This window comes from Mustela nivalis (assembly GCF_964662115.1).
Source record: "Mustela nivalis genome assembly, chromosome: 9".
Classification (NCBI taxonomy): Eukaryota; Metazoa; Chordata; class Mammalia; order Carnivora; family Mustelidae; genus Mustela; species Mustela nivalis.
Genome location: NC_139028.1, coordinates 70,393,592 through 70,415,563, shown reverse-complemented (window position 1 = coordinate 70,415,563; position 21,972 = coordinate 70,393,592). Strand labels below are relative to the sequence as shown.

The 21,972-nt window shown below is 36.6% G+C and overlaps 1 protein-coding gene across 8 annotated transcripts in view; it reads left to right on the top strand.

Moving 5' to 3' along the window:
- Nucleotides 1-21,972, top strand: part of STK33 (serine/threonine kinase 33) — a 155,506-nt gene that overhangs the window by 119,648 nt on the left and 13,886 nt on the right. For all 8 annotated transcript variants that reach the window (XM_082683113.1, XM_082683114.1, XM_082683109.1 and 5 more), the window contains one exon: nucleotides 19,254-19,460. In XM_082683113.1, the coding sequence (XP_082539239.1) occupies nucleotides 19,254-19,460 (207 nt within the window). The remainder of the gene's footprint in view (nucleotides 1-19,253; nucleotides 19,461-21,972) is intronic.

Sequence of the window (21,972 nt, the reverse complement as noted above, 5' to 3'; positions counted from 1 at the left end):
TATTTATTTATTTGACAGACAGAGATCACAAGTAGACAGAGAGGCAGGCAGGTGATGGTGGGAAGCAGATTCCCTGCTGAGCAGAGAGCCCGATGCAGGGCTCGATTCCAGGACCCTGGGATCATGACCTGAGTTGAAGACAGAGGCTTTACCCCACTGAGCCACCTAGGCGCCCTAGTTTGTATGTCTTACCAAGCTTTGTATTCCAGTACCAGAACATTACCTGGTCATAATAGGAACTTTGGAAGAACCTGCTCCTTACTCTCAATATTTATCCTCTTTTGTCCTCTGGTGATAAGGATCCTCACTTGTAGCTGGAAACATTGTTATCTATCTAGTCTTTGTTGCTGGTTATCCCCAGCTTTTGTCAGTTATCATGATGGTGGAAGTAGGAGCAATTTTCGGGAAGTGCCCTTAAATGGGGGGCATATGGCATTCCTCAGGCACATCTTCTTTCCTGGTGAATGGAATACAGACGTGATGGCTGGAGGTACTAGCCATATTAGACCATAAAGTGGAATCCATAAACAGCATGGCAGAACAACTAGATTCAAGGAAGCAGAGCTCTTAGCTCCCAGAGCTGCTGTGCCAGCCCCTTGCGTGCCCACCACCAGACTTTTTCATAGGAGCAGGATACAAACTTCTGTCATCTTTAAGACACTATCAAATATGTTATGGGGCCTAGTACCAATTAATCTATACTCAATAACTATTGAATGAGTGAATGATTCAATAAGTGATTAAGTCTGTACGTATCTCTGAAAATGTCCGGGAACTGAGATTGGAGATTTCTAAAGACACATGGGAATTATTGCTAAGCAGTATTCATCTATGAAAAAATTATTGCACACCTATTATTTGCTAGACGCTGTGCTAGGTACTGGAGATACCTGATAGACTTACACTGCAGTGACATTGTTGCAAAATGATGGCGGCTTGGATGGGGTGGTAGCAACAGAGTCAGAGAGAAATAAATGCAATACATTTTTCAGGTGTAGTTGATGGGACTTGGTGGTGGCTTACATGAGGAATGAGGATAAGGGAGGAATCAAGGATGACTTCCAGATTTTGCTGTAATAGCTGCTGGGACCATGCTGGTGCCATTTACTGAGATGGGAAACACTGCAGGAAAAATAGCATTTTATCCCGGGGAAGGGTGGTGGATCAAGAGTTCCAACTTGATACGCAAAGTCTGAAATGCTTATGTGGTATCCAAGTGGAGATAGTAAATAGATAATCAAATATATGAGCCTGGAACTGGGGAAGTTTGAGCTGGAGATATAAATTTGGGAATCATGAGTGTGTATACACCATGTAAGGTCATTAGGCTAAGAGATAAATTAGGAAGATAATACAGAGAGAAAGGAGAAGAGGCCCCAGGACCCTGCCTTTGGACACTATGATAACCAGAAGAGGAGAAGCCAGCTATGGGTGCTGAGAAGGGATGGCTGATGCAGAGAGAAGAATATCGGGAGAGTGGTGCCAGCAAAGTTAGATGAAGAATGTTTGAGAAAGTGAGAGCATTCAGCTCCCAGGTTAATGCTGCTGAGAGAGGTCAAGAAGTGATGAAGAGTTTCCATTAGACCCTTGAGGGCCCAAGTAACTTTAGATACATATCAGAAACTTACAGTGATATCACTCCTCTTTTCAACTCTCTAGTATTCCTTTGGTAATTTCTAATCATTTTTTTGAATAATATTTTTTTCCTTAAGAGCTAAAAATCCAGTCTGCACTGGAAGCTGGGTTATATCTGCCCTCTTCTATGAATGTGTTGATCTCTGAAATGATCCTGTGCAATAAGTATTTCTGGCCTGAAGTAATTGTGCAAACGAGCTAGCAACTAGATCATTGCAAAACCATTCTGAGGAGATTTGTAGTACAGCAAAATCAAAAACTGTAAAACAGATGGTGTGCCTTAGAAATCTCTCTCTTTTCAGCATCACATAACATTCGGGCTTGGCCATTTAATTATTTGTTTTCTAATTAGTACAACTTTATTTCTGGCTTTGGTCATTTTTCCAGAAGTCTCCATTTTTGAGCCTCTGTAACATTTGTCTCTATGTAGTCTTTGCCAAATGGATAGAGAAGTGACAGATAGCGTGTACTATATCAGACTACCCTAAGGAGTTCAGTGTATGAAGTTTAGAATACTGGCATTTTATAAACTTCTGAAAGGCAAAATTCTTTTCTACTTAACCACTTGAAGTCTTCCTGTAATTCATATCCCCTGTTTGAAATCATCTAAAAAGAATACATTACTTCTCTCAGTACCTGGCTGCTTTATAACCAGAGCTTATCTTTTGCAATATCTAACATGTAGTGACATTTTTTTCAAAGAGCTTTATTGGATAAAAAGTTTTTATAGTTCAGCCTGTGTATTGTGCAATTTGAAATATGGTCTGTATCTGCAAAGTGTTCTGAGAAAAAGAGTCCTTGTTTCTCTAGGTACATTTAAGTGAATGGAACTTAAAATAAACACATTTGTCATCCTGATTTCAAAAGTCAAAGATTAGATGTAAGGAAAACCAGCCAAGAAATGACTTTCCTACAAAGGAAGGGTTTGATGATGACTCCCACGGCCAGGAGTGTGCCTGCGATCCTCTTGGGTCTGTTTCTTCCTTTCCGTCCTCTTTCCTCTCAACAGTGGCTCGGGAGTTTATTCCATCTTATATGGCAATTACAGTTGCTTCTCGGTATCCCTTCAAGTCCCCTATGACAACTAACAACAAGAATTTTCATGTTCAACAAGTTTCCCAGGTATTTTTAAAGCCTACTTATATTTAAGAACCCAGCTATAAATTAAAGGAACATTTTTTTTCCCCTATGGCTTGTCATAAAGTAGTTTCCAGATTTGAGGTCTTTCGGTTTTATTCATACATTCAGTAATTCCTTTGGCAGATTGTGTGTGTGTGTATGGGGGGTGCCTACCACATTGTGCTAGGTAACAAAATATCATTAAGAATATATAGGATATGGTCGCTGATATAAGGAATTTATAACCTGGTAAGAGAGACAAGCTATGTATAAGATAAAATCAAGGAAGAAAATGATAAATGGCATAAGAAGACCAGAGACACAGAGGCAAGGAAGTGTAAAATCGGGAAGTTCAATCTAACTGGCAGAGAAAATACTCGAAGGAAAGAAAAGGAAAACAAACTTTTAAAAAAGGAAAAAGAGTTGTGAGAGGACTTGAATCTCAGGCTAAAAAGTTGTAACTTGCTGTCATAGATGGTAGAGAACAAAGTACACACTTTGAAATGGGGGAGATTATTGTTGTAGTGCATCAGTCTTGCAAGATGGCTTATTTTAAATGGGGCAACCGTCATTTAAATGTCTTTATTGATATCAACAAGTACCTTTGGATTTTAATCCCAAGGCCCTATTGGAGTTCAAAGATGAATAAAACAGTCTCTCCCCTTAAGTAATTTACCACAAAGTACAATGTACTTTTTTTTATGGTCACACTTTGCAAAGGCACTTGTCATCAAGGTGGGGGGTCTAATCTCCACAAGGTCTTTCCTACTGTGTGAACAAGGCCCTTCTTCATTAATTTACAAGTTATTATCCAGGTTTTTGTCATTAGCTTTTGACCATTAGCCTTAACATATACACTCTACATAAGAGAATGGAACTTTTCTGATGCCTAATTGTGGGGCATTTTTTCCAACTGTATGTTTCCAACCTAACTATGTCAAAACTTTTTTCTTTATTTTACTATATTTAGTTATTCTTAAATTGTGAATTATCTCATGTTTATGAATATGTCAAAACCCTATTTAATTTAATTAAATTTATTTAATAAAGGTTTTTATAAAAATTATGTTACAAAGAAGTTCATGAACCAAGAACCTTGGAGATTTATTCAATATCCAATGATAGGTAGATAGTTAATAATTCAGTAAATAGTTATCACTTAACTACTATATGCTGTAGAGGACACAGGGATGAGTCTGGTACAGCCCCTGCCCACTGGTTGCCCACAGCTTAATAGAGGGTTTAAAATAAAAACACAGGCAGTGAATGAGTATATAATAATGTGTGTGTGCATATAAACATAAGTACTACATAAAATATTATGTATTTATATATTTATATCACACATATAAATATAATACGGTATATTATATAATACACATATATTTTATATATAACATAAATGTATATGTTATGTATAAATATACAATGACATGTGTTCTATAAAGATAAAATATATATTTATATATTGTATATATAATGTACTATATAATATTGTAATATACAGTATGATACAATGTACAATATAGTGTTATATAACATGGTACAATATCATGTAGTAGTAGTAGTTAGGTTTTCAAGAAGAGAGCTATTATTCCCTTTAGGGGATTACGAAAACTATTTAAAGTGAGGGTAGTATGTGACCTGGCTCTTAAAGAGTGGGTAAAAGTAGAAATTAGTGTTATAGCTGTGGTAAGAAGGATGGGAATTTTATATAGGAAGAACTTTACAAAGATATTCAGAGAACATGAAGTATAGTAGTAATTCTGTTTTTCTAGAACCATAGAATACATTTAAGGAAAGAGTCGGAAATTAAGCTGTAAAGGTGGGTTAGAACTGTTTTACTCTAGACTTTGACTTATCTGGAGGGGACTTTGTGTTTGACGTGTTTGACAGTAGGTTGCTACTGGAAGGCGCTGCAGGACCCTGATCACAGCTGAACCTACTCTAGTTTCTCCTTTGTCCCTCTGACCCTGATTTTGGGTGGACTTGGATGAGGTCTGTGGGCTAGATTCTGAGGAGAGAACACCTATTCTAATGGAGTGTCCTTCCTGCAAGAATAAGAAGCTGGAAAACCCCTAGGAGTACATTTAAGTTGAAGGTCTTGAGGGAGCCTTACACACAGGTTATGGCTTAAGGGCAGAAGAAGGATCTTGATGGAGAGATAGTAAATTGAGAGTCAGCGTCTCAATGGAAATAGAATGGGCATTGGAGAAGGTTGGGGACAAGCAGCAAGTGTCTGAGATGCCTCAAAGATCAGCTCCATCAGTTAGTGGGCTGGTAGATCTATTGCTGGCAAGACAGAACTTCAGGAAGAATAATCTGGCAACAGTGTGTGTGGTACAGCTTGCCTGGTGGCAAGCAGAAGCTGGAGCACTGAGGTGCCTGGGTGGGTCTGTTGGTTGAGTATCTTGTTGTTGATCTTGGCTCAGGTCATGATCTCAGGGTTGTGGGATCAAGCCCCACATTGGGCTCCACATTCAGCAGGGAGTCTGCTTGAGATTCTCCCTCCCTCCCTCTTCCCTTATGCCCCCCCACTCTACCCACACACATACTCTCTCTGTCTCTGTTTCTCTATCAAATAAATAAATATTTTTTTTTAAAAAGAAGTTGGAACACTGAAATAGGACTTGGGTGAGATGATGAAGACAAGAACTTGGGCAAAGAGAGTGGTACAGAAAGGTCAGGGAGAATCAGACGTTAGGAAGAGAACCAACAGTTTAGAGTACAAGGACCCAAAACTGTTTTTCTGATGACTGGGAAAGACAAAAAGAAAGTCTAGAATTGCTGGTTTTGTAGATTAGAAAAAGAGTGAGGTGGTTTTTTGGAACAGTATATTCAAACGTTTGTGCTTGAGTAACTCTGAAAAAAGTATTGAAAAAATGGTGAATCTCCTAAGATATTTTTAGGTAGAGCCTAAAAATTTTTCACCTTAACTTTAATTACTTGCAAAAGATAGAATTTCCTTAATATTGATAATTAAAAATAAACTAATATTGTTTTTACATGCATAGTACATTCATTATGCCCATTTATAAAAGTTTATGATCAGTCTCTTCTTTAACAGGAACTATAGATTATTCATTCTTTTCTTCGAATTTCTGTTTATATTCCACTTCACAGAATTTTATCCCAATATATATTCTTGTTTTAAAGGTTTTTGTTAATAGTTCAATCATTTGTCTCATTTTGAAAAAAAAAAAAAGGTTCAAATATATATTTAATTCTTTGTTTTTCTTTGCTGGATTTTTAGGTTTCTAAATGTTTAAAAACTACTTAACAATGACTTATCATTATGATTGGTACTATTGATCAAGAGATCATAATTATAATTTGCTGTAATTAATAAGCATCACAAATACAATTATATTGGAAATGCTTCTCTGTAGTGATGGACAGAGTTGCATTTCCCCACCCCAAATAATTTATTCATCCATGATTTACTATTACTTATTGTTAGGAAGAGACAGCATTCAGCTTCAATTGTACTGTTGTTTTAGCTTTTAAAGATATAGACACCAAGAACCCTATGTAAATAAGTAGATAGGACTGGAAGGAGTTTCAACATAGCAGTCACTCAGCTCTTTAAATCTCTGAGTTAATTGTCAAAACCACCCAGGGAAAGGCCTGCTAGAGAAGGTCTGGTTCCCACTAAGATGTTGAATTAGCACAGATTACTGCATATTCTCTGAAGATTAATCTAGAATAACTTTGGAGAAAAACTTCAGGACACCAGGATTCAGAGAACAGCATGAGAAGTCCTTGGGAAAATGGAGGATTCATTTTGAGTTGGGGTGTATGACAGGTAAGGCAACAGCCTGGAGCCAGGACAGGATGTTAAAATAGGAATTAAAAGATTCCCTTTTGCTTATCTTCTTTTGCCTTGGGACATCAATGCCTGTGTCCCCAAGGGGTCTGAAGAAATAAAATCCAAGCAGCACTGAAGCCCTGTTTTGAGTGAGAAGCTAAGAAAAATGGATGAGAATTGACTGGTTTTCAGCATTGACTCCTTATCTGTTGAACTCCAAATGCTAGGACTGGCGGATTGTATTTTTAGAAGTGCCTCATCCAAAGGTTGTTTCTCCAGGAAGAATGTTGATGAGGATGAAACCCTAGACTGAGGAGTAGCTTTGAGCGGACAGGTGTTTGGTGTCTAAATTTCTTACTCCTTACTCTTCCTTGAGCTTCTGGACTGAGGGCCTGGATATGACCTTAGAACCAAGCCCTGTTCTCCAAAGGAGCCAGTACTCCCTGGGGAAGATGAGATCACAGGGCAAGTTTCAGACACCATTAGGAGAGTTTCGAAGAGACAGTCTAAAATTTAAAAGTCAACAAACTGAACATACTAAAAGAGATAAGGGAAGATGTTAATAATATGGAGCAAGAATATAAAATAATACAGCAAAATCAAGTAGAATAATTTAGGTATAATAGTTGTACAGAATGCAACTATATAGGGTAAAGAAGTGAAATGGGTGCAGCTGAAGAGTGAATTAAAAAAACTAGGAGGTCAGATTATGGCACTTTATAGAAGGAAACAGGAAGATAAACAAATTGAAAATATTTTTAAAAGTAGGAAAATAAAGTTAAGATATGTGGAATTAAAAGTGCCCAAATTCCTATAATAGCAATTTGAGAGAGAAAAGTAAAAAAGGGGGAAGAGAAAATCTTTAAAGAAATAACAGAAATTAAATAATCAGAATTAAAGAAGAAAGACTTTAGCTTTCAACAGATGATAGAATACTTAGGAGAGATAAGCAAAACTGACAAAAGAGGCATGATGAAATTTAAGGAAATTCAAGGCAAAAAACTCTAAAATCGCCCAGAAAGAAATAGCAGAACATATAAAAAAGAACAAGAATCACATTGACATCTTACTTTTGGGGAGCAACATTGGTTATAAGCATAAATAGGGTAATACTCTAAATATATTCAAAGACCAAGAAGTTTAAACTTGGAATTCTGTATCCATCCAAATTAGCATTCAAATGAAAAGAATTATAAAAATATTTTCTGAGCACCTGGGTGGCTCAGTGGGTTAAGCCGCTGCCTTCAGCTCAGGTCATGATCTCAGGGTCCTGGGATCGAGTCCCTCATCAGGCTCTCTGCTCAATGGGGAAGCTGCTTCTCTCTCTCTCTCTCTCTGCCTGCTTCTCTGCCTACTTGTGATCTTTCTCTGTCAAATAAATAAATAAAATCTTAAAAAAAATTTTTCAAATATACAAGACCTCAGAAGGATTGACACGTAAAATACTTGGTTGAAATAATTAAATAGGAAAATCAAATCTAGAGCTGCTACCAGAGCTATGTGCAGTTAGAGTCTTTAAATACCTTGATAAATTTTGCTGGTGTCAAAAAAAACAAAACTAAAAAATCGCAAAACCAAAGAATAAGAGGAGAAATTATCTCCACAATAACAAGAATCAAAATGCATAGAGAAGGGAGAGAGAACATTGATCCACTGAGAGGGTGTTAAATGGAAGATGTAGACATCAGATTTTTTTTTCAATTTTTAAATTTTTTTTATAAACATATAATGTATTATTAGCCTCAGGGGTACAGGTCTGTAAATTTCCAGGTTTACACACTTCACAGCACTCACCATATCACATGTCCTCCCCAATGCCCATAACCCCACCACCTTCTCCCTAGCCCCCTCCCACCAGTCACCCACAGTTTGTTTTGTGACAGTAAGAGTCTCTTATGGTTTGTCTCCCTCCCGATCCCATCTTGTTTCATTTATTATTTTACTACCCCCCAAACCCCCCACATTGCATCTCCACTTCCTCATATCAGGAAGATCATATAATAGTTGTCTTTCTCTGATTGACTTATTTCACAAAGCATAATACCTTCTAGTTCCATCCATGTCGTCACAAATAGCAAGATTTCATTTCTTTTTTTTTTTAAGATTTTATTTATTTATCTGACAGAGGTCACAAGTAGGCAGAGAAGCAGGCAGAGAGAGAGGAGGAAGCAGGCTCCCTGCTGAGCAGAGAGCCTGATGCGGGGCTCCATCTCAGGACCCTGTGATCATGACCTGAGCCGAAGGCAGAGGCTTTAACCCAGTGAGCCACCCAGGCACCCCAGATTTCATTTCTTTTGATGGCTGCATAGTATTCCTGTGTGTGTGTGTGTGTGTATACATATACATACACCACATCTTCTTTATCCATTCATCTGTTGATGGACATCTAGGTTCTTTCCATAGTTTGGCTATTGTGGACATTGCTGCTATAAACATTTGGGTGCACGTGTCCCTTCGGATCACTACATTTGTATCTTTAGGGTAAATACCCAGTAGTGCAATTGCTGGGTCATAAGGTATTTTCAACTTTTTGAGGAACCTCCATGCTGTTTTCAAGTGGTTGCACCAGCTTGCATTCCTACCAACAGTGTAGGAGGGTTTCTCTTTCTCCGCATCCTCACCGGCATCTAGACATCAGATTTTTAAAGTGGGAAAGAATTAAAAAACAAAGAATGGGGCAAATTGAGGTAGTAGACATAAATGATAGAAACAAGTCCAAATATAAAAATAATTACAAATAAATGAGTTAGAAAGACCTGTTAAAAGACATTGTCAGGTTGAATTTTTAGTAGAATGTAACTAGGTACTATTTACAAGAAACACATCTGAAGCATAAGGACAGAGAAATATTGAAAAAAAAAAGAAGAAGAAGAATGGAAAAGGACATACCAGGCAAACAGTAACCTATGTTACTGAATTAAAGCCTGTCTAACTGGATAAGTATCAGATAATACTTTAACACAACTTAACACAACAAATCATCACTAGAGATAAAGAAGATCACTTTATTATGATAAAAACTCAAATGAACCAGATTATATAATAATTTTAAACATGTATGCAATGAATACAATCACCTGAAAAACATAGTATTTCAGAAGTTGACAAAATTACATGGAGAAATTGGCAAATTCTTCATTGTGGGAGACTTTAATGCACTTTTCTCAATTACAGATAATGTAAAGCTAATGAAAACAAAAACAAAGGTACAGAGATTTTAACAACACAGTCAACAAGCATATCCTATTGAATACATATACAATTCTGTACCCAACAATTAGAGAACATATAGTTTTCTTAAGCGCATGTGGAGCACTTATCAAAATTGATCTTACACAAGTCCATGAAGCAAGCAAGCAAGCTTCAGTAAATTCCTCACAGAACATATTCTCTAACAATATGCAGTCATGTCAGAAGTCAATAGCAGTGAGAGTAAATATCTGCTTGTGTTTGGAAATCACATCACATGCTTCTAGAGAAGTCCCGGGTTAAAAAATAAACACTAACGAGGAAAATAATGAAATCCTTAGAACTGAATGACAATGAAAATACAACATGTCAAAACTTGTAGGATGCTGTAAAGTGTGTTTTGGCGATGTTTGTAGCCCAAAACATTTATATTAGAAAAGAAAGAAGGCTAAAAATTAATAAACTACTGATCCAACTTAAAATTGCAGGGAAAAAGTCTGGCAGAATATATCCAAATAAAGTAATGGGGAAAAAAACTAAGTAAAAATAAACTAGAAAGCAAAGGTAGAAGAGAAAAGATAACAAGACCAACATTTGAGTCTTCCGAAAGACCGAGAAATAGAGAAAACTTTGGAAAAAGTAATCAAGAAAGAAAAAGAAAAGACAACAGGAAGAGATTATATATGAAAAAGAGAATTCAATCACAGGTAAAGCACAGAAAAAGGATTATGATTTAAAAGATAAATTTAAAAGCCAAGGGAATCCTACCAACAACTGTATACCAATAAATCTGAAACCTTGGCCAAATGGACAAAATTTCTTGTTCCAGAAAAGTTTTACAGCTTCATAAAACTGTCTCAAGAATAAACAGAAAACTTGAATGGTCCTATAATTATTAAAGAAATGAAGTAGTAGTTTAAAATCTTCCATAAGGAAGATGATGAAGATTAAGAGTACACTTACCATGATGAGCTCCGGGTAATGTATGGAAATGTTGAATCCCTGTATTGTACACCTGACACTAATGTAGCATAACACTGTATGTTAACTCCACTGGAATAAAATTCAAAACTATGTGTGTGTGTATATATACACATATATATACACATATATATATACACACACATATATATATACACACACACACACACATGCACATATATATGTATATATATGTTAAATAATAATAAAATCTTCCCTAAGGAAAACACCAGGCTCAAAATTCAATGATTTTACAGATAAGTCCTATAAGACTTTCATCTCAAATTTGTAACTCACCTCCCAACCCCAACAAGAGGGAACTTTACTTATTCAAAAAGTCTAACATAACTGTATACTATAGTATAACAAAACTAGACCAATAGAAGCAAAACCTGTGAAAAAGGAAAATGATCCATTTTACTTATTAATGTTGATATAAAACCTTAAACAAAATATTAGCAAATTGGATCTGTGTATATAAAAAGGTAATACATCATGACCAAGTTGAATTTTTGTTCAGTACACAATGATGGAAAAACGTCTATAAATATAAATTTTCACATTAACATATTAAAAGAGAAAAAGCACGTGATCATTTCAAAGGAAACAATAAGACTCAACAAACGTTCACAATTTAAAAGGGAAACTTCTCTAACCTGATATAACAGATTATAGCAAGTATTCTAAATAGGAAATATGAGAACTTCCTTTAAAGTAAAGCAGTAGTCAAAGGAAGTCAGCTTTCAATATTTTTTTTCCAAGATTGTGGTTTTTAGTTAACTTGAGACAAGGAAAAGATGTTAAAGACATGAGAATTGGAAAGCAGAAATAAAACACATTATTTATCATAATATACAAATTATTAGACACATTATTTGAAATAATAGGAAAGCTGAGTAAGATAGCTGGATTTATTATTGATATATAGTTAACCCTTGAACAGCATGGAGGTTAGGGGTGCTGACCCCCTGTGCAGTTGACTCTCCAGAAATTTAACTACTAATACCAGACTGTTGACTAAAGCCTTGCTGATGACATGAACAGTCAATTAACAAATATTTTTATGTTATATGTACTATGTGCTATATTTTTGTAATAAAGTGAGAGAAAAGAAAATGTTATTGAGAAAATCATAAGAGAAAATACATTTATAGTAACCTACTGTATTTACTGAAAAAAATCTGCATATAAGTGGACCTGCACAGTTCAAACCCATATTGTTCCCGGGTCAGCATATATCAGTATAGAAGTGTATCAAATCAACACATGTACACCTTAAACTTACACCATGTTGTTACATGTCAATTATATTTCAACAGAGCTGGGAAGAAAAAATGGTATACAAGGTTCAATTACATTTCTATTCATAAGCAACCAACAATAGAAAATGTAATAAAAATGAAGACTTGTAAAGCAGTATCCAAGAATATTGGATATCCAGAAATAAATCTAACATAAGATTCCTAAGACCTCTTATGAAATTTTATTGGAAGACATTGAAAAAGACTTAAAAATGAGTAAATTGTGGTATGGTCTAACAATGGAATACTGTATAGCAGTGAAAGTGATTAAACTGCATGTAGTAATATCTCTGAGGCTATTGAAATGTATCTTTAAATCATCATAGTTTTGTTAAATTATAATCTACTCACTCTAAAATATACCTATTTTAAGTATATAGCCTGATGAATCTTTATATATGTATGTATTTGTGTAACTACCAGCCAGAACAAAATATGGAACATTTCCATCCCCAACCAGAAAGTTCCATTGTTCCATTTTCCAGAGTGATTGTACCATTCACCAGTGATGTGTGGATTCTAGTTTTGCTCCCCATCTTCTTCAATGCTTGCATTGTCAATATTTTTAATTTCGATACTCTGGTAGGTATGTAATAGCATCTCATTGTGACTTTAATCTGCATTCCCTGAATGACAGATGAAGCTGGTCATCTTTATTTATGCTTATTGGACTTCTGGATATCTTCTTTTGTGAAATGGCTGTTCAGGTCTTCCCCGTGCCCCTCCATTTTTCTATTTGGTTTTATGTCTTTTACTTATTGATTTGTAGGAGTTCATTATTTTAGATAAATGAGCGTCCTGTGGCACACAAATAAATATATATACAGTAACAAGAACTGGAAGAAGCTGACTTAAGAAAAAGAACATGGAAAGGATTACTGCAAATCCTTGCTCAAGGAGATGACTTTTGAAAAAGAATAGATCATTGGGAATTGAGGGTCTTGAAATGGATTCTCTGCAGACTCCATCCTTGCCCATGCATCCTTTCAAAAGCCTTCATGTACAATCAGGTGTACGCAGTTTGAAGAATGTTCATTTGGGATATATTGAGTTTGTTTTTATTTTTCCAGCTTTATTGAGATATAAGTGATGTATAACACTGCATAAATTTCAGGTGTACAACATAATGGTTTGACATATGTATGTGTTGTGAAATGATTACCACAATTAGTTTAGTTAAAACATCTATCATCTTACATGGTTATAATTTTTTTCTTTTGTTGGGAACTTTTAAGATCTGTCTTAGCAACTTTTGAATATACAATATAGTACTGAAGGCTCCACAACACCTCTAGCTAGAAATTCTTGGCAAGCAGTTAGAAATACACTTCTGGAACGAGGTAAGTGACTACACTTCTCAGGCTGCTTCCCCCTGAAGAATAGGAATATCAACACTAACCTTGTATACTCGTGTAGTTGCTACACTTCTCAAAGAAAATCACTGAAATGACTTTTAGGAAAAATTTTGAAGTGGCATGCAGTGGCTTACTTCAGTGATCATTATTATCTTGATATGCTGCTGCCTAGCACTCACTGAGGCCTCTTAGGATCAGTTTGGTGGTTTTATTGGGTGCTTTTAGTTCATGTGGGTATCTGCAACTTACATTGTTTCTTTTCCTACTGTAAGGTACATTAATTACTAATCATATAAAGGTAATAGCTGAGATTACACATGGTAAGTGATTTTAATGGTAAACAAAAAAGGAAGAATAACTTTTCTTCCTCCATTCCCTCATTCCCTCTTACTAAAGATAGCCTTTGTTAAGTTTCTACACATTCTTTCAAAAAAAAATTCTACGCATTTTGATGTATATACCTTACACAATAGGGTTCATGTTATGCAAGCTATTCTTTTCTACCTAAAATATCTTGGAAAGGTTTTTTTATTTTTTAAAAAGCAGCATTGGGGTGCCTGGGTGGCTCAGTGGGTTAAGCCGCTGCCTTCGGCTCAGGTCATGGTCCCAGGGTCCTGGGATCGAGTCCCATATCTGGCTCTCTGCTCAGCAGGGAGCCTGCTTCCCTCTCTCTCTCTCTCTCTCTCTCTCTCGCTGCCTGCCTCTCTGTCTACTTGTGATCTCTGTCTGTCAAATAAATAAAATCTTTAAAAAAAAATGGAACATTTAAATCGTTTCAGATTGTTTCTATTACAGTAGTGCAACCAATGTTCTTATAAATATACATTTGCATGCTGTGTTATCAGACAAATTCCTAACAGTGGACTTACTGGTCAGAGAGAGCGTGTATTATATATTTTGATAGGTTATTGCTAATTTACCTTCCCACAGAAAGCAAGAAAATGAGAAAACCTGTTTGCCCACACCCTCACCAACACAGAGTATTACCAAATTTAAATTTATGTCCATCTGTTAAGTGAAGATCGGCATCTCATTGTTTTGATTTGGGTTTTGTTAGTTTTGTGAAGTTTGATATACATTTATTTATTTATTTATTTATTTTACAAAGTGATATTCCATTTTCCTATTGAAAAAATTTTATTCCTAGGTATCAACTATACCCAAGTTAAAAAACCACGAACTTGTTCTTTGGAACATTATAAAATAAAGAGTTCTGGCTATTTACAAAAAGTAGAAATGATGGCCAGAAGCTAAAGATCTAGAATGTCCAGGTGTCAGCTCTATTCAAGTAAGAAAAAAACAAAAAACAAGAAAACAAACAAACAAAAAACCCACAAGCTTATTCTTAGGAACATTATAAAATAGAGTTCTGGCTATTTACAAAAAGTAGAAATGATGACCAGAAGCTAAAGACCTAGGATGATTCCTTTTAGTTTTGTCATTTAAAAAAAAAAACAATTTTATTTATTTATTTGACAAAAGAGAGAGAGCAAGAGAGAGAGAGCACAAGCCGTGGGGAAAGGCAGAGGGTGGGGGAAAAGCAGGCTCTCCACTGAGCAGGGAGCCCAGAGGGGACTCATTTCCAGGACTCCGGGATCATGACCTGACAGACACTTAACCAGCTGAACCACCCAGCGTCCCTAGCTTTGCCAACTTTATGTTTCATACTACTCACATCAGCTCATAAATATAATTCATTCATACTCATTAAATACTTATTGTTTATAAAATTATGATAGTCACAGTCCTTGACAGGCAAAGTATGTTAGATAGGGACATATGTTTAGGTCTCCAATTTTGGTCTCCACCTAATACTAAGGTATTAAGTCAAATCTTCGTTTTTTGCCAGTGCTTCTCCATGAGTGTTCATTTTTCCATTTTTCAAAATAAAACAGTCTCAAATCTCTGTTAGTTAACCAAGTAGAAATTTAGTAACCAGAAGGTTGGTGTTCTACTTCTGAAAGCCTCAGATTATTGACCTGTTACTGTTGCCATCTTGCCATTTACTTCTTCACAGTTGATGAGTTCAGTATCTGACCCCTTATTACAGCCAATAAAGGGAATTCATAGGTTAGTGTCCTGATAGTGAAATGACATACACTTTACAGTGTCTGCCCTAAGAATTATGCCCATTTTTGTTTGGAATTTCTGTTGAACCTAGAAGGATCATGACACATAGCCCTGGCCTACTTATTCATTGGTCGGTCCAAGTGTTCGATACAATTCCTCCTCCAGCTGCTAGCAAGCAAGAAGTGGGTAGTCTAGTAATTATTGACTAGACTTTAGATGCCAGGGAAAGTCTGGAATTGAGGTCACCATTTGTGCTGTTTGATATCCCACATGAATGTAGGACAGAAAGAGTTAAAGATTTCCAAGTAGTTGGGTGTTTCTGGGGGCATAATGTCCTATTCTGAATGCTTTCTCTTCTTTACTGTCTCTTTGGAGTGAGAAATAGGGTCATTTCTTTGAGTACAAAGGCACTCTAACTATAGGCATATAGAGGATCAAGCTCTTATGTGTATTACGAGCGTTTGAAAGTTTGCTAGAGATGCAGATTCAAGATAATATGGGGAATCCTTGCCTTTGTATAGTAGCACAGGACCATAAAAATAACAATGCAGTTTGAAACAGCAACAGGATCTTAATAATCACTGGGGGAAATTACAATTGTTCCATGCCCTTTAAAATTTTTTGTTAAATAGAAAAAACTAACTGTTGGTTATAATACTTAGAAAATGAAAGAAAAGAAAAACTGATTTTTCTTAATGCATTGTAATTTTAAACATTAGAAATATTAAGAACTAAAGTGTCTTTTTTTTTAATAAAAACTTAACAAAATTGGTTTAAACAGTGCTTACCTTCTTCTCCTTGTCCTATAACTTATACAGAGAGGAGCATCTTTTTTTAAACTTTAGTGAGTTCTAATACTATTCTCCAAGTTTGGCTACCTTCCAACATTTTATCCTTTGTGCTTTCAATGTCATGAATTATCTCTGAAAATTTTTAAAATATCACCTTCTTTGAGGGCATCACTTTCTCCAGGGTGCCTCTCTCCTTTCTGCACACCACTCTTCCTCTCATTTATGTTCATGAGTTTGCCTGCAACAACTTCCTTTGGTTGCATATCTAGGTTCTCAAACAGTGGCAGCAGCAGAGTTTCCAAGGTCAGCTACTTCTTCTGTTACTCCCTTGACCTTTGATTCAGATTTCACTTCCAGCATGACCACTTTCATTTATTTGCTGCACTTTCATGTTAGCTGACAGATTCTGGGGAGGCAAGGAGGCAACACAACTGCATACTTTGCTGCCTGTGTGTGAAGTGAGTAGCAGATGCCAGGTGGCCTGTCACCAACTGACTGTGAAAGAAGTGACATGATTCGTCACTGATCACATTGCACATCTGTAATTTATATGGTGACTGTGGCTTGAAGAGCTGGCAGTGAAGTTTGAACTTTATATAATTATTGTTAGTATACTGCAGTGACTGAAATTCGCACTGTGTTGTTGGGGGACTGAGATTATTTAACTAAGTCATGATGGTTGAAATTCATGCATATCAGAACTGTGCAAAGCAAGGACCACCTAAACAAATGGGCTATCACAGGGTACTAATGGGATAGCATTTCTGTAGTAGTTATAATTTTGTTGGGTACGTGGGTTGTACAGTGGGTTCATTCTTTTTATGGGCTTTTTGGAAGTGACTTACCGAATAGAATGTTTAATTTGCTATTTATGCCAGGATGAGCTAAATTATGCTATGGTAACAAATGACCCCCAAATCTCAGTGGTCTTGATGCCTCCCTTTGCAGGTTAGCTAGGATGAGGGGAGGAGGCTTTATTTTACTTTGTCTTCACTCAGGGACCCAGGCTGAGGGAGGCTCCATCTCTATGTTCCTATAGTTACTAAGGTAGGAATAGGGAACATGATAAATTGCATGTTGTCTCCTACGGTTTCTACCCCAAATTATATATACTATTTCCAATAACATTTCACTGGCCAAAACAAGTCATGTAGTCATATCCTAAAAGACATGGAGAAGCAGAATTCTACAACATGCCTAGCAGAAAGGAATGTGAGGTGAGTATCATTAGTGACTAGTACGGTATCCAAAGAGTTACCTTATAGAAGGTTTATCAGGGAAAGACAACGGAGGACTGAAAATAAAGGCATAGACAATATCAGATTGTCTGTCTGCTAGTGAAAGAATCAAGTGGAGGCAGAGTTTTGTGTACTTGCATTCCAGGAGCCTAGATATTGTGAGTACATGAAAATTAGGGTCAAAGGTCAGGATGAAACCAGAAAGTTGTAATAGAGTCCAGATGGATCCTAGGACTATTGGATCAAGCAGGACTATTGGCAGAGCCCTAGAGGTTAGAACTCTCAGAAGGAAGATCAAAGACTCTACCATTCTAGATAATTCCAACTCTTTAATGGTCTGAGACTCCATCTATACTTCCTCTGAGTTTAAGTTGACAACATTTTTTAAAGTTCCGGGATGCTTGACAGAGTTGACTCTCAAATTGAGCCTTGGAGGAAATGTAGGCTATGGGCTAGCAGAAGGCATGGTGAGGGTGTTCTGGGAGCGAACAGGTCGAGGATGCTATGGGTTGAATGTAACCAAAAGTCGGATGCTATGAAAGTGGTAATATAGAATTTCTTATAATAAGATGAAATAGAAAAACCATGAGGAATTAATTGCATAATGATCCTGTTATTACCATTCTATACTTGGTGCGTGTCTATGTCTTTAACCACAAATATATTAAAGTCTACAGACCCTTGATTGTGTACTCACATGTCTGCCCTTAAAGTGCTCTGTTTCATAGTGTTCTGGGTCACTGATGCTTAATGCTTCAATCCACCCACATACCAGATTAACATAACACTTTATAGCTGTGCCCACAGCCCACACCTGAACTTCCCATTTTAATCTAAATGCGATCCAAACATGTCTAAATTTTCTCTACTATAGTAGTCTGAGTAAGGAGCAGAAATATTTAAAGCCTACCAACTCTAGCAGGAGCCATTTGAGATTGTGTTCATGTATTTCTTGTCATTAAGTGGAATATTATATTTGAGAAAAATACTATTAATATAAAACAGTCAATTTTGGTATGGTGTGGTCACATTGAAGATTAAAGCGGTGTGCTGAATTAGTTATAATCATGACCACTTTATATTTAAATCTTCCAGTCCACTAAAAAGCTTTCAAATCAAACACCTATGTTCTTGGACACAGTGTTTAAGTACTTAATGAGTTTATCTTTCCTACCTGGAGATTTTGATATTCTTTAAGTTTGCCCTTAGTGTTGGGCCCACTAGACGGGGGGCAACATTTTTCATTCTTTCTGCTTCCCTGTTGGTTTTCTAAGAATTGGATTCCAGGGAATTTCCATGTCTAGTGTCCGTTGCACGAGCATGTTACATTGTTCCTTCAAACCTGAATATTTCCGGGGCGCCTGGGTGGCTCAGTGGGTTAAGCCGCTGCCTTCGGCTCAGGTCATGATCTCAGGGTCCTGGGATCGAGTCCCGCGTCGGGCTCTCTGCTCAGCAGGGAGCCTGCTTCCTTCTCTCTCTCTCTCTCTGCCTGCCTCTCAGTGTACTTGTAATTTCTCTCTGTCAAATAAATAAATAAAATCTTTAAAAAAAAAAAAAAACCTGAATATTTCCCCCAACCCTAACTTGTTGCATGTGATCTCAATCAAGAGGCATGAGCTGTGTCAGCAAGGGAATGCTCCAAAGGGCAGCAGAAGTTTCACTATTTATTCAGCATTATAGTTTGTATAATGTATTACCAGAAGATGTAAAAATTTTTTCAGTTTTCTAAACTGTTTCTAATGCCAAAAATTCATTGTTAATGTTAGGGCAATACGCTTTCTTCAGCAAGACCAACCAATGTGTTAGAAATGATGAAGGAGTGGAAAAATAACCCAGAAAGTGATGAGGAAGACACGACAGATCAAAAGGACAACTGGTCTGTTCAAGAAAAGCTGAAAGGTTACCAACGCCGCAGCCCCAGAGGAAACGCCCAGGATATCAGTAGCACCTCAGATGAAGAGGAGGAGAAACAGGTAGGAGGAACCAAGAAAACAAGTAGAAAGAACAATTGTTCCATTTCTCTAAACTTTAAAATACTCTCACAACACTGGAGCAGTTTTTGCAATGCTGTCTTTTGTTGTTGTTGTTAGTTTGTGAGGAAGGACTTACAGAACAAAGCAAAGTTCTCTCTTCCCTTCAGACTATCATGATTTAGCACAGTAGCCCATGTGTTTATTTTAAGGTCTGTGATTATAAAGGGCAGGGGTCTGCAGACTTTTTCCATAAAGGAACAGAGGAGATATTTTAGCCTTGTGGCTAAACTTCTTTCAGCCCTGTGTCACAACTTCTCAACTCGGATGTCATAGGATGAAAATAGGCATAGACAGCAAATGAATGAGCATGGCCACGTGCCAATATAACTTTATTTACAAAAACAGATGGCGTGTGATATTTGGCCCATGGGTCAAAATTAATAATATTTGTGCTTTACCAGGCTCTACAATTTGGAATGGATTTATGTATTACCTAGAAAAAGATTTATTACATTATGCAGTTATTTGTTTCCAATTTTATGACAACTAAAACTGTTCACATGAGTTTATCATTTTGCCTTATTAGATCCAAATAGAGCTTTATTCTTTCTGGTGAATAAAATTTAGTAATACTTTATAAATTTATTTTTATGTATAAAATATTTTATGTATATAAATATTTATGTATAAAGTATTAGTAATATTTTTATTAATTCCAGATAGTATCCTACTAACTAGATATGCCAACAATTTACCCAAATCCTTTTTTCTTTTGTTTCTGTGTTTATGGAAAATGCTTCTGTGACCTTGTGCTCTTTCTTATCTTGAAATCTAGTGAATGTATTTGAGTTCTTTTTTTAATAATTGAGTGTCCCTCTGGTGGGGACTATGTTTACCTTACGGCAGCCCCGACCCCGTGAGGAGCTGTTACTTTCTGGCATTCTGAGGTGTAGCGTGGGCAGAGTGCCACTCAGGCCTCAGAAGGCTGGTTCTGAGCTGCTCCCAGGAGGGTGCATCGCTGGCCTGTCCCTCCCATGCTAACAAGGCCATCAGAAACCTGCAGAAAGAGACTTGGTAGAGTGATCTACTGGTTGGTTTCTACTCACCGGTTGAGAACTTCTTCATCTACTCAATAGCAAATGTCTAGATAATAAGTTTAACATTTAATGACTCTGATATTTTGAAATAATCATATCTTTACCATAGTATAAACATGAGTATGTTGCATTCCCTTCATCTTCTCTGGTCTGTTAACAACTACTGAGATGCATGGCAGCCGTGTGTATTTTATATTGTTGAAAATAATACCCTAAAAACCCATGTTCGCATTCCTGATTAAATACTGTTTGAAGATTTTTCTATTAGCAGACTTGGCATTTTATGCATTTATATTCAGATGCGCACACACACGCACACACACACACACACCTTCTTACACATATGCACATGCACCATATACATATATGCAGTTGATGATTGAATAACATGGTGCGGTTGGGGCACTGACCCCCATACAGTCGAAAATTTTCATATAACTTTTGACACCCCCCAAACTTAACTACTAATAGCCTACCGTTGACTGAAACCTTTCCAGTAACATTAGTAGCTGATTAACACATATTTTGTATATGTGTTATGTACTGTATTCCTACAACAAAGTAGGCTAGAAAAAAGAAAATGTTATTAAGAAAACCATAAGGAAAAGACATTTATAGTACTGTGCTGTGCTTAGCCAAAAAGATCCATGTATGACTGGACCCACACAGTTCAAACCCCTGTTGTTCAAGGGTCAAGTGTACATATACTCACACTCAGATGTGTGTATTATACATATATACACATGTGCATTTACATATACATATGTATAGACAAACACAAATACTTACACATACACCACATATGACCACATTATCTTGTATTTTGTAGTCTTGGATTTTATCTGTGTTTGTTACTGAATCTGACATAAAATACCCTTGTGAACCAAATATTTGGTTGGTTGTCTTCCATCACCTTCTCCATGGCTCTGTCACACACCTCCCCTCCCTTCCCAGTGCTTGCAAGTCACAGAGTGATGCGAATTGCTATGCTATTCTCAGCTACTACTTCCAACTAAGGAACAGAAGCATTGGAATTTGAAATGCTTATGGGTGCTAGAACTATAACCAGTGGTATAAATTTTATACCAGGTAGGTTGAAATTTTAAGAACATAGATTTCTACTCACCAGCAGGAAGAATTTTTCTACAGTCAGAGCTCACTTGCAATAAAATGGGCTGGACCATGGATAGTGAACCCCATCTACCAGTGTCGTGCAAGTGTCCATGCAGACTCTAGAAAGCTACTTGTCATAACTGCTATAGCAGGAATTCCTGCAAGATGGGTAGGAGTTTGTCCTGGATGTCCTCTAAGGAACTTTCCCACACTTGGGCTTTGGCTGTGATGTCTTGGAAGAAATACATTACCTTGTGTGGTAGTTTTTCTGAAAAGTGTTACCCCTTTAAAGAAAGACTTCT